Source organism: Mastigoproctus giganteus, chromosome 9 (genome assembly GCF_048544385.1).
Source record: "Mastigoproctus giganteus isolate SK-2022 chromosome 9, ASM4854438v1, whole genome shotgun sequence".
Classification (NCBI taxonomy): domain Eukaryota; kingdom Metazoa; phylum Arthropoda; class Arachnida; order Uropygi; family Thelyphonidae; genus Mastigoproctus; species Mastigoproctus giganteus.
The window spans coordinates 96,487,052-96,501,739 of NC_143583.1; the positions used below are offsets into that span (position 1 = coordinate 96,487,052).

A 14,688-nucleotide genomic window follows, 5' to 3' on the forward strand; every position below is an offset into this window, starting at 1 on the left:
GAAGTTCTCTGAGCAGTGCAGATGGGCTGCAAGAGTAGCTCATGGTGTATTGTCAATGATATATAGGAATTTTTCTAGCAGGGATAAGGAGGTGATTATTCCCTTTTATAAGGCAATGGTCAGGCCACACCTAGAGTACTGTATACAGGTCTGGAGGCCTCATTTCAAGAAGGATGTAGAGCTGCTGGAACGAGTACAGAGAAGGGCAACAAGATTAGTGAATGGAACAAAGGGGTGCTCTTACGAAGAAAGGCTTAAGTTTTGAAAATTACAGTGTCTGGAGACTAGGCACCAGCGAGGTGATCTGATAGAGGTGTATAAGGCCTTGAATGGTTTGAGCATGCTCAGTGCTGATGGGATTCTTCCTCTCGCTCAGAATAATCACCTGAGAGGGCATAAATTCAAATTGAGGAAAGACAGATGTAGGATAGACGTGCGGAAATTTGCCTTTAGCCAGCGGGTGGTTGGTTGGTGGAACAGACTTCCATCCCTTGTCGTGGAAGTTGATAGCCTAAATAAGTTTAAGGCTCAGCTGGACAGGTATTTTGAACGAACAGAGGGGTGAAGTGGAAGTGGGTTTTTTTTTTTTTTTTTTTTGGCTGATGCTGTATAAGCTTGCTTTCTTGCATCAAATGCCTCTACTAATGCTAATGCAACTTACCTATACCTCACCAATTTGTACAGCAGTCTTCCATGTGCAACAGTATCAAAAGCTTTCCTGAAATTCAAGTATATGATATCAAAATATTTTTGACATTCAGTTCCTTTGTGACCACATAATAGTATCCAATCAAATTGGTCAGACAAGACGTCCCTTTAACATGCTGTGTCTTAACTATCACTGCAGTTTTGTCTAGATAATCCAGCAATGCTTCTTTATCCAATGATTCCATTATTTTTTACGGAAAACAAGTTTAACCAGCAGGTCTATAGTTACTTGTGTCACTCTTTGAACCCCCTTTGTGAATTGGGGATACATTTGCACACCTCAAGTCCATGGGGACCTCCCCTGAGTCCAAGGAAGCTCTCATAATTATGGCTAAGGGTTTGCTTACTTTCTTTGCTGCCTCATTTAATATAACTGGATATATTCCGTCCACCCCAGGTGCCTTCGTTATGTTTAACTTCAACAATTTCTCCTCCACTTTGCTCTCATTTATTACAAAATCACCTAGCTCCCTGTTAGAGTTTGATAAACTTCTGGCATTCCCCTCATGAATAACTCCTCATGTGTGAATGTAGATGCAAAATTCTCATTCAGTTTATCATCTACCTGAGCATGATCATCAATAGTCCACCCATCTATGTTAAGTGGTCCATCTGATTCATCCCTTTCCTTCTAGAGTTTACATAAGTAAAGAACTCTTTGCTTCCTTTGCCAAAGATTTCTCGTAATCTGCCCTCACCTGCCTAGCCTCCAATGTTTAAACTAATTAGACTTCTTATTTGTGTTAGCATGTTAGGAAAAGTATTAGGGACTGCAATATTCTATACATGATCATATATCATAGGGTTGACAGTATAGGAACCTTTAGCAAGACTGATCACACAGTTCAAAGTTGGACAGTGAGGAAAGTGCTTAAAGTTGTTAATGGCAAAGGCATAGATTTTAATTTCAGCAAAAGAGTCTATGGAAGTTTAAGATGCTAAATGTCTTCTGTCAACTGAACTGGTAGCATAGGGAGAGTGAATGAAGGACAATTATGGAATACCATTAAAACAGTAGTCAAGAAAATACAGTATGAGGAGGTTTTCTGATATGGATGAATAATGAGTTGGCCAGTTTATTGGAGCGAAAAAAGATGCTGTGAGAAAATTACAGAGCAATGAAAAGTACTAAAGCTTATAAGTTGATCAGTAATAGTAATACCGAACCTGTTAGACTGGAAAAGGCTGACTATAGGAAATCACTGGCTAAGAGAGCAAGCCACAGGGACAATAAATTTTTCATGTATATGAATATAAACAAGAAAAGAGCATATCTGATTAGATCCTTCCATAATTGATGTGGGAAAAGTGCAGAAAATTTTATGTACTAATTATCCTTATCTTGAACTGTTATGCTTTTTGAACTGTTTTTAATATATGCAGCATTGAGAGAATGTATTTTTTTTAGGAAAGGAGAAAATGGTTGTAATACAATTGACTTTTGATTTTTTTAGTGCATTTAGGCTTAATTGGGTATCTGTATATACCCACTAAGCCTACATTTTGTTAAAAAGTAAAACTGTAAAAACATTTGTAATAAACTTATTTGTTAATATTAGCTTATATAGATAATTATTACCTGCAGATATCTTATAATATTACTAGTTTATCCAGTTATTTTTGCAGGTTGTAATATCCATTAATGCAAGTGTCAGTTTCAGAAACTTGCTTTATAGTTTCATTATGTACTCTCCATCCAATGTATGGTTGTTTCACTTTTTGACCACTAGCCATTGCAAGTGTGCTCTTCGTTTTAAAGTCATTGGTTAAATACAAATGAGGAGTAAGTTTTTTACATAGGGAAAACAGCTGTTGTATTCGGCTTATTTGTAAAAGTGTTATGCCAGAATTTTTGTTACTATTCTTGTGTGATATTGTAATTTTTGAAGTTTCAAAGATTAGTGAGTGTTAATTATAGAAAATATTTGCAAGAACTTTTATGAAAAGAATATTGAAGAAATATTCATTTTAAGAAGAGTTTCAACATTAATGCAAGTTTTTTACTGGCATTCATTCTTAACTTTCTGAAGATTTTAATCTGTACAATTGGAAAAATGGAAATTAATAAGCAAGTGTGTAAGTTCTTTAATAAAAACTGAGATTCTTCATTATTGCTACAAATATTAAAGTTAGAGACAAAGTAGGAGGATTTGGCATATTTATTTTCACAGCCATGCCAAAGAAGAAATCTTTTAAAAATACTTAGAGCAAAAAAAAAAAAAAAGCAGCAGTGGACCACTTTTGCATGAATGTCAGAAGCAACATTAAAGGAACTGCTAAGAGTATGATCAATTTTAAACTGACATATTTTATGTTTGGTTACACTGAAAGTATATTACATGTTTGCTGCATAATAGTTTTACATTTTAATTTAGAGAAGTTATTGGTGGCCACTCCTTTTTTATAGCTAAAGAAAATAAATTTTAGGATACTAATATTTATGGAAATATTTTTCTGTATGTAATAATTTATGTGAAGACAGAAAATATAGTACTTTGTATTATTCTTTTTCAAAAATGTGTTTTCTTTAATTTTGACATGTACAATTATTTCAGACCAGGTTATTAAAAATAGAATTGGTGAATTGTGACCTATGTGTATGATAAGGAACCCAAGGCATGCAACCTAGAACAGATTAATTTAAAAAGGATGAATTTTTTACAAGTACTTCTGTTTTCTTAATAATTGAGAAGACACTGTTTATAGACTCAGCAAACTATACACGTGATACAAAAGTCATAGATAACCCAGCTGTTGTTGCTGATGAAATGAATAGGTACTTCACATCAATATTTACAGATGAAAGACTGTTTACAGTGAGAAGAGACAATACACATCAAGCTGAGCAGTATGGGCTTAGTGATATGGCAGTTACAGAAGATAGCTTATTAGAAAAATATTCTATTCTAAAGGCGAGTACAACCAGTGGAGTTAATCGCATACACCTAGTAATATTGAGTGGGCAGAAGAAAGTGCACTGAACTACGAAGATTAATTATCAGAGTGCCATTGGACTCAGGAGAGATTACTTTGGATTGGAGAAGTGCCAGCATGTTACCAATACATAAAGAGGGCTATAAAAGTGAAATGGATAACCACAGACTAGTCATTCTGACTTCAGTGGTAGGAAAAACCATGAAGATGATCATCAAAGTTGTATTACAGTGTAATGCTTAGATATTAGTGGTATTTGGAAGAAAATACTTAGTTTTGTAAAGGGAAAATCTTTAATCTGGTTAGCTATTTTGACAGAGTCATTTATGGCTGGATGTGGGAAATAATTTTGATAATGTTTTTTGGATTTTTACAAAGCATTTGACTCAGTTTTGCTTCAGTGGTAGGAAAGAGGACACAGTTTATAGACTCGACAAACCATACATGTTGTTTGCTGGAAAACATTGAGCTCACAGGTAATATTCTTATGTGAATTGTAGGATGGCTACAGTATGAGGAGTAGAGGGTTACAATTACAGTTATCCTTCAGATTGGGCTAAGGTTATTAGCCCTTATTGAGTCCACCATCGATGTCTTAAATGACATTGATGGAGGGAGACAGGATGTGATATTGAAATTTGCAGATAATGTCAAGCTTAAGAGAGTGGTTAGTGATAATTGCCAAGCAACAATCCTTCAGGACAACTTGAATTGGTTTTGTGGATGGCTAGAAACACGTGTTTTAATGATGCAGAATTACAATCACAAAATAACTTACATACTTGGAGAGATTGAATTTAAAAAAATCAAAGAGATTTGTAGTTTATGATACAGAGACAGATATGAGATTCTCCATTCGGTGTTGGCAAGTATGACTCACATCATTCTATTGATGGCTTATCAAGCCTTTGTGGAGGTAAGGACTTACTCCTTCTTATAAAGCAATTGCTAGAATATTGTGAAAATCAAGCTTCTTGAAAAAGTCCAAAGGCAGGCAGTGTGCCTGGTGAGATTGACAAAAGGGCACCCATATGAGAAAAGACTTTGAATATGTGGGCTTGCAGAGCTTGGTAACTAGGTGCCTTAGAAAGGATTTAATTGAAGTCTGTCAGGCTCTGAAAGGAGATCTAGTTGAAGTCTGTAAGACTTTGAGACAGGATAGTAAAATAAATAAAGATAAAATTTTTACCATTATTAATGATACTAGAACTAGGGACAGTAAATTCAAATTATGGGGGAAGGAGTAGAGGCTGGTTTTAGTCAGAGAGTTATTAATTACTGGAATAAGTTATCTGCAAGGGAAATTGAGTTGTCCAGCTAGGTGGGTATGTCTGTGTTAGGAGCAAAATACAGGTAGCTATTTATTTTTTGTTCCAGCAAAGGCTTAGACTTCCTTGCACCATATAGCTAATACCAATGCATATGGTAAATATATTATCTTTTATTTTAATCATTTTATCATTATATATTATTTATTTTATCAGTATATCATCATCATCCAATGTCATGTCATCCAATAAAACCACTTTTGTGGATTTATTGGATGACTATTTTCTACAGAAACATGTTCGAGAGACAACCAGAGGGAGTAATACTCTTGATTTGATTATCAGCAGTGATTATTTATGCATTAAGAATTTGCAGATAAAGGAACCACTGGGTGACAGTGATCACAATGTACTGATGTGGGAATTACTTAAAAATGTAACTATCATCAAGGCTAAAGGGAGGGGCTTTTGCTTTCGTAATGGTGACTACAGGGGTCTCAGACAGTTTTTAAATTCTGTACAGTGGGATCAACTGATGATGTTACCAATGTTGAATTATAAATGGAAGCCTTCAGGGACTCAATTTTGGAGGCTACTAGGCTTTTCATTCCAACTAAGAAATACATTCCTAAATGGTTGTCAGATGAACTAATGAGGCTCGTGGCAGAGAAGAAAAATGCATGGGATGCATATAAAGTATCAGGTGACACAGAAGCCTATGGCAGATATAAACTAGTCTGCAATCAAGTCACAAAGGAGGTTAGGCAGGCGAAGGCAGTTTACAAGAAATCCTTGGCAAAGGATGGAAAGAAAAACAGAAAAGAGTTCTTTACTTATGTAAAGTCTAGAAGGAAAGGGATGAATCAGATTGGACCATTTAACATAGATGGGTTGACTATTGATGATCATGCTCAGGTAGCTGATAAACTGAATGAGTATTTTGCATCTGCATTCACACATGAGGAGTTATTCAATGAGGGGAGTGTCAGAACTTTATCAAACTCTAACAGGGAGCTAAGTGATAACTAAGTAATAACTGAGAGCAAAGTGGAGGAGAAATTGTTGAAGTTAAACATAACGAAGGTACCTGGGGTGGACGAAATCTATTCAGTTATATTAAAGGAGGCAGCAAAGGAAGTAAGCAAACCCTTAGCCATAATTATGAGAGCTTCCTTGGACTCAGGGGAGGTCCCCGCAGACTGGAAGTGTGAAAATGTATCATCAATTCACAAAGGGGGTTCAAAAGGTGACACAAGTAACTATAGACCTGTTAGTTTAACTTGTGTTCTGGGGAAAATAATGGAATCACTGGTTAAAGAAGCATTGCAGGATCATCTAGACAAGACTGCAGTAATAGTTAAGACACAGCATGGGTTTGTTAAAGGGACGTCTTGTCTGACCAATTTGATTGGACTGTGATGTGGTCACAAAGGAACTGAATGCCAAAAATAATTTTGATATCATTTACTTGGATTTCAGGAAAGCTTTTATACTGTTGCACATGGAAGACTGCTGTACATATTGGAGAGATATGGCATTAAGGTTAATTTGCTACAATGGATTAAGAGATGGTTGAGTGGGAGACGACAGAGAGTGGTAATTAATGAACACTGCTCTTCGTGGACAAAAGTAGTGGAGTTCCCCAGCATTCAGTGTTGGGCCCATTGTTGTTTTGTATATTTATCAATGATATTGATAAAGCTATATCAGGTTTCATGTCCAAGTTTGCAGATGATACAAAGGTTGGCAGGGTTGTTAACAACAGTAAAGACAGTCATCATCATCAGCCATTTTCAATCCACTGCAGGATGAAGGCCTCTCCAGCAACTTTCCAGTTCTTTCTGTTTTGAGCACTGGCCATCCATTTACTACCCAAAAACTCATGAATTTCATCTATCCATCTCCGCCTTTGTCTTCCAGGTTTTCTTCTAGCTCCTCTTGGGTACCATTCTGTTATTTTCTTAGTCCATCTGTCATCATGTCTTCGAGCTATGTGTCCTGCCCAAGACCATTTTAGTTCTTTAGTTTTGATAAGAATGTCCTTTACTTGAGTTTGCTGCCTAATCCATGTGTTTCTCTTGTTATCTAACAGTCTGATTCCCAATATAATTCGTTCCATTCTTCGTTGTGTAGTTCTCAGCTTCTCTTCCATTCTTTTGGTGAGTGCCCAAGTTTCACTTCCATAAGTCATGGTGAGGAGTATACATTGATTCATTATTTTACGTTTCAGACAAACTGGGATATTGCTCTTCAGTATGTGACTATATTTCCTGAATGCTATCCATCCAAAATTTATTCTTCTCTTGACTTCCAGCCATTTATCATTATTACAGCTAATAACTTGTCCCAGATAAGTATATGACTCCACCTTTTCAATTACTGCTCCTTCAATTATTATTTCCCTTTCCGTGGCATACTTGTTCACCATTACTTTTGTTTTAGCCATATTCATCTTTAGTCCAAAATCCTTACTAACTTTGCATAGCTGATTAAGATTTTCCTCTAATTCTTTGGGATCGTGGCTTATAACCACAATGTCATCTGCAAATCGTAAATGGTTTAGGTACTCTCTGTTCACATTGACTCCTTTCTGCGACCAGTCTAATCTTCTGAAAGCTTCCTCAAGGGCAGCAGTAAACAGCTTCGAAGATATTGTGTCTCCTTGTCGAACTCCTTTCTCGATTTTAAATTTGCTACTGTCTTTGTCTAGTCTAAGAAAGGAAGTAGTGTTCTCATATATTTTCTTCAATATCATAATATATGGGGTATCTATGCCTTGTCTTTCCAGTGCCCGAAACATTGCCTTATGCTGTATGGAGTCAATTGCCTTTTCATAATCCACAAGTGCCAGGCATAATGGTGTTTTATATTCATTTGCTTTCTCCATTAGCTGTGATATTACGTGAAGTTGATCCATAGTTGAGAATCCTGTCCTAAAGCCAGCTTGCTCTTTCGGTTGATTCTCATCAACCGAAAGTTAGTAATGTAAACTGTTAGTAATGACCCTTGTGAACAACTTGTAGATGTGGGATAACAAGCTAATTGGTCTATAATTTCCAATTTCTGATTTATCTCCTTTCTTATGCAGCAAAACTATGATTGCATTATTCCACTGCTTAGGCATCACACCTTTCCTAATGCACTTTGTGAAGAGCCTTGCCAGTTTTTGTGTTGTCTCTTCCTCCCAATTTTAACAACTCTACAGTAACTTCATCTTTCCCCCGGGGCTTTCCGATTCTTCATTTTCTTCAATGCATGTTCTACCTCATCAGGAAGAATATCGGGTATGTCGTATGTGTTGCTACTATGCAATCCATCTTCCCCACTGCTGGTATCATTCCTTCGCGCCTTGTATAATTCTCTATAGTAGTCTTCTGCTATTTGAATTATGCCTTCTCTGCTGTTTATAAGTACACCATTGCTATTCTTCAGTTTCAGTATCATTTGTCTTTCTGTATTACTGCTCATGGCTGCTGATTTAAGTCCTTTGTTTTTCCTTAATGCTTGTTCTACTTTTCTTGTGTTAAATCTTCTTATGTCCTCTCTGAGTCTCTTTCTAATGGCTTTGCATAACTCAGTATACTCAATTTTCTCCCTGTTAGTGTTTTTCTTGCTCTTCATTTGTCATCTTCGGTTCATCATGACAAGTGTTTCTTGACTAATTTTTTCTTCTTTGGATTTCTGTTTCCCTATAGGTTTCTTGGGCTTTATCACTTTCAGAAAGTTATAATATTCCTCGTCGATATCTTGCTCCTGAGCAGTCTGCAGAAGCTCAAACTTGTTCTTAAGTTCCAGTACATACTGCTTTTTCTCCTCCTCTGTTATCTCAAAGACCTTTGTATTATTTACTCGAGTCAGTTTTTTCCTTTCCTACATCTATATCAAGTGTACATCTTACCATTCTGTGATCACTTCCAACATTTACCTTATTCAGGACAGTAACATCATTCACAATATATCTTCTGTTAGTGAGGATGAAGTCGATTTCATTAGTTGTTAATCCATTTGGACTCTTCCATGTCCACTTTCTGTTCACCCTTTTCTTGAAAAAAATGTTTGTTACTGACAGTCCTTGAGATTCTGCAAATTCCACAAGTCTTTCACCTCTTTTATTTCTTTCACCAATTCCAAAATTTCCTATAGTTCCTCTTTCTGCGCTGTTTTGCCTTTTTCCAACCTTAGCATTGAAGTCCCCCATAATAATAGTGTAGTGGGTTTTCTGCTCATCTAGAAGACTCTCAATTTCGGTGCACATTTCTTCAACCTCTTCATCATCATGGCTCGATGTAGGTGCATAAATCATTATAATCTTTAGCTTGTACCTCTTAGAAATCTTGAGTATTAGTCTTGACACCCTTGGTGATGTACTTTTGAATTCCAAAATGTTGTTTTTAAAATCTTTATGGACCAGAAATCCAACTCCATCTTCACTCCTTTCACTGTTTCCATTGGTGTACAGCAGATTTCTACTTGATAAACTTATAAGTGATTCATTTCTTCTTCTTGTTTCAGCCAAACCGATGATATTCCAATTCACATTTTCTAATTCGTTTTCCAGCTCTAATATCCTGTCTTCACCGATGAGTGATCGTACGTTATAACAAGCCACGTTCAGTTTCAGTGAATGGCAGCCTGGTCGTACCCAGAGATTCTTAGCACCCTCTGCTTCCACTCTGATCCTCACTCTGCCGTAAGAGGGAGAGTGAAAGCTGCTGGGGATTTGTATTGTTGTGCTCTCATATGCTGGAGGGTTTGGTCTTTTCCTCTTCATGCTGACCAGGCGTCTTGAAGAGAACCACTCTACACGTTCGTTGCCACCTAAGTGACATAACAGGGCTTACCATCGAGAAGGTGTGCATGAGTGGATTTTAGAGAGGCAGGCCAACTGGACTTCTCCTAAATCTTCTGTAATAGAGAGATATTGGATCCATCAGTGTTTTAGGCTGAGTGTCTGATAACAGACAGGATGCCTGTTCCCCTCTAAGCCCCTAAAGACAGTATGCCACTCCAACTGGATCTAGATAAGTTGGGCAAATGGGCCGAGAAGGGGCAACTGAAGTTTAACATTGACAAATGCAGCGTACTATATGGGTAGTAATTACCGAAGAGAAATGTACCAACTGTGTGGTACTACACTCAGGGAAGTGGAAAGCAAAAAAAGACCCTGGCGGTGGGTAATTATGCAGTCAAATATGAAGTTTGCTGGACAGTGCACACAGGCTGCCAGGACAGTGCATGGAGTCTTGCCAATAATATATAGGAATTTTGCTAGCAGGGACAGGGAAGTGATTATCCCGTTATACAAGGCAATGGTCAGGCCATACCTAGAGTACTGTTTACAGGTCTATAGGCCTGTAAATCCATTAGAAAGTAATATAATAACCTGTTATTGTAATAAGCTGGAAGTGTGCAAGATCAAAACTCTATAAATTGTATAATCTTTAGAACAATGTGACTACCAACTAATTACATTAATATATAAAACCAAAAGAACATGGCAAGAATTCCAGGAAATCCAAAAATAAGATATTAGTAGAATATGATGTTGCAAATGGCCAATCCCTAAATTGAATATTGCACCTTAGAAGGTGGCAAGACTTAAAAGCTGATCATATTATATATATTATAAAATATATCATCATTATTATTACAATTATACATTAAATTAATTATATATTAATTAATATATTAATATATATATATATATATATATTATTTATTTTTTATTTTTGGCTGATGCTGAATAAGCTTGCTTTCTTGCATCGTATGCCTCTAATATCTGTCTTGAATTAAAAAATATTGGAGTTGATGGAGAAAACAGGCCACAGTTTTACTTTAATATGGTCAAAATAAATATGCAGTTTTCCCATTTTGTTGTATCAGTGTATTATTATTATAATATTAATTTGGAAAAAATGTTCCATAATGGCATTCTGGAATGCTCTGCTAGAAAGGCAGCTCATTAGGTTTATGGATTTTGATTTCTAAAAGTTGGCATATATATAATTATGATTCTTTGTAAGATGAAAACAGCATTAGAGGATATAAAAAGATTTTGTTGTTGCACATGTAAATCATATATTGTTCTTGAAAAGTTAACACACATTCAACAGAATCAAACAAATTTTTTGTATGAGAAAGGTTTAAAAAATGCTGGGTGATTTTTTTCCCCACAACCTATGAAAAGGTTAAATATTTTCAAAGAAGCATTATTACCTTACTCATCATGCTAGTATTGTAGTTTGAGTGGGTCACAGTATTTTTAAAAAATTGTCTGCAAATATTTAACATGATTTTTTTTATTTACTATGTGACATTTTTATTTGATAAAGTTGATAGGTTCTATGATTGTTTTATTAGATATAGAGAATGAAATTTAATTACTAAAAGTGAGTGGTATATTTATTTCTTGTCAAATTCTAACCCAACCCAAATGAAATCATTAGTTTTATTTATAGCAGGCAGAGGATCATGCAAATTCATTTATCATTTTAGAGGGTGCGATATTGCAAAGTCAGAGACCCATTGCCTAAAGCAAATAATTAAAAAATATATATTTTCTTTCCTTTGCTAGTTCTTGCATATAAGATATTACCACAGCAAAGGAAAAAATCATACCAAAACCCTGTGGGACAGTTATGTTAATTATGTTAACTACATATTAATTGAATCACCAAATGGAATATATCAACTGGAATTCTCCTGTCATTATTATTGGGTTATATCATGTTAGCCGACACAGTGGCAAAAGGGAAATTCACAAGTTAACCATGTAGAATTTACATTATTGCATTATTTTTCTAGCCACCTATCCTTCATTACGATGAAGGATAGGTGGCTAGTGCTGCTTCTGTTTAAAAAGGTGGGAACCCCTAATGTAGAGAATTTATATATCATTATTAAAAATGCATAATAGATCACAATTATTTTAACAAAATGGGTTATTATTAACAGATGCCAAAGAACAAGCAGATCTTCTATTTCAAGAAATGTTAACACGGAAGGATAAAGCTGATTCTACACGTAATGCCCTCGGAGTGCTGCAGCGATATCGATTTTTGTTTAATCTTCCAGCTAGTATTGAAAAGAATATTCAGAAGGTAAGGCCCTACTTGTTATGAAATTTAGAAGGTGAACCATCATATCCTTTGTGTACTATTTTTTTTAAAAAGTAGTGCACAAATTATAATTTTTTTCTGAAAGTGCATACTTTCAACTAAAGGTTTCAATTTTTATTTCTGGTGCATTTGATACATTTCATCATTACAGTGGAATTATATTTTTAATTTTTTTAGAAATGGCCAATAATGAAAAGGTTGGCTTGAAATACTAAATAAATAAATGTTAAGGGGAACCAGAATTAAGGGCACCCAGAATTTTCTGGTGCAGCAGTTCACATTGAACTGTGCAATTTATGTGGCAGTGTACAGACTCACCTGCAACGTCAAGTAATGTTTCCAAAATAGAGAAGGCTAATGATGCCTTTTTTTTGAATTTGTCGAATTTTAAAATGATGCTTCAATTGAAACAATTCTATGTACAGTAAACCCCCAGTATTCGCAGTCGCTGATTTAATATAAAATGAAACCTAAAAAAATGTGAATTTTAAAGCGCCGTGAACATTTTCCGCCATAAAAAAATGTGGGCATGGCTAAAACTACCTTTCCTGGTCAAAACAGCGCTCAGTGGGTGGGGGGGTGACAAAAGTGTGAGCGTGGATGTGTCTCCCTAATCCTTGTTCAGCATGTGTTATGCGCTTGTCATGGAGAGTTTTGTCGTTTGCTTTTAATTTATATGCTTATAAATTGAATAAATTTATCAATTTATAAATTGATAAATCTACCGTTTTTCAGTGTAAAACAGACTTTTTCAAGTGTGTTAACGGAAGAAAATGACTTATTGTGGACAAGTTCTTTCTAACCCCTACAAAAATATGGCTACAAATAACAATAGAAATGTGAAAAGATCAATGAAGGTGATGACATCAGCGAATAAAATTGAGTTATTAGACAAAATTTCTAATGGTGAAAGTGTCTCCTCAGTGGCAAAACATTATAAAATCAGTGAGTCAACGGTACGATCAATCAAAAAATTGGAAGAAAAAATCTGCCGTAGCGTTCGTGAAAACGCGCTAATTGCTTCAAAAATTTGCTCTGTAACTCATGATGTTAAATTAGAAAAAGCTTTAAATCTGTGGATAGAAGACCGAACTCAAAATAAAATTCCGTTAAGTTCACTCATCATTCGTGAAAAGGCAAAACACCTTTATCAACACTTTTTTTTTTTTTTTTTATGAAAACCCCAAACACGAAAGGTATCAAAACCTATAGTACTTAGTACCGTGCATGGGTTGAAGGGAAGTATGGGGGGAAGGGGGATGCCGGAAACTTTGCTCTAGAGACTAAACATGGGTTTCACCACTTGAAGCCTCCAATAAGCAAAGTGGTGGTATTTCACCGGTTGATGAAAGTCATCTACCACCTAAGTTTTAAAGAAACTGGTGATAGCACTGGTGGGATAAGTTTTTTTGCTAGCAAAAACGCTGGTTTGAAAGATTTGTTTGAAATTTCTAATAAATATTACATTTAATATTAAATTGTTTCTTATTTTCATTTTGATGCCATATGCTTGCATTTCACTATGTACTGTCTATATACATAATCATATTATGAAGGTACATATAATACAAACATAGACAAAATTTTAGACTAGTTTTTCTTATATATTTCATACTTTGGAACGGAACCCCTTTATTACTATGGGAGCCATAACTCAGTATTTGCGCCATTTCTCAGGAACGTAACCCCCGCAAATAGCGAATGTTTACTGTATTAGTAAATTCTTACAATTAAAAGTCAAAAAAAGGACACAAATTGCAAAATGTCCAATTAATACACTTTTTGGCATCTATTATGAAAAAATTTCAGTACTGGTTTTCTGTTCTTACCCTTAGGGTGCCTCCCACCCACTGAAGACGGAACAGCTTTTCTTAAGTGTCTGGGTGGTGGCACTTTTAGAATAATAGTCGTCTTCTCTATTTGGGAAATGTTACTCTTCTCTATTTGGGAAAAGTGTGTTAGGCTAGGCAACTTATTGTGAAAGAATTCATAATATTAGTATTAGTAGTGGCAAATGATGCAAGCTTGTATAGCATCAGCAAAAAAAAAAAAAAAAGAAGAAAAAGAGGACTCAACTCATCTCTCTAAATTTATTCAGATTATTCTCTGACTGAAAGAAATTTTTGCACATCTATTCTGCAGCCATCCTTTTCCACTTTTAAGTTTAATGCCTCCTATGTGTGTTGTCCAGGAAAGAGTAAGGATGCCATCAGAATTTAGATTACTCAATCCATTTAAAGTCTAGCTTCCCTTTCCCATCTCTTCCATCATGCAGTATGACTGATGACTTTTGAGGTTATGATGAACATCATGGCGAGATCCAGTCTTCCTTACATTTCGAGGGTACATCTCTAAAATGATGTTCACAGGTGGGCGCTAGTTAGTACATCGGACCGAACCTATTGGTAACTCTTTAGGAGGCTTCTAGATCAGCTAGTGTATAATCTTGCTACCGCTACTCGGCCAGATAATGACTGGAGGGAGTCCGAGTAGTGTGCATGCGGGGGGGGGGGCATTGTTGAGGCCATGTTATGTTAAGGATCTGGGTATATTCTTACCACGTGTACACCATATCCAAAAATTTCATTACTTCAGACAGCATGCCCCCCCACTTTTTCTTACTATTGAATACACCATGAATTGTTAAACTAATAGAGTAA

At 35.7% G+C, this 14,688-nt stretch overlaps 1 protein-coding gene across 1 annotated transcript in view; it reads left to right on the top strand.

Annotated features, from left to right (window-relative positions):
* Positions 1-14,688, top strand: part of Sec5 (exocyst complex component secretory 5) — a 444,876-nt gene that overhangs the window by 128,967 nt on the left and 301,221 nt on the right. The window contains exon 9 of the mRNA XM_090380740.1: positions 11,865-12,010. Coding sequence (XP_090236866.1) covers positions 11,865-12,010 — 146 coding nt within the window. The remainder of the gene's footprint in view (positions 1-11,864; positions 12,011-14,688) is intronic.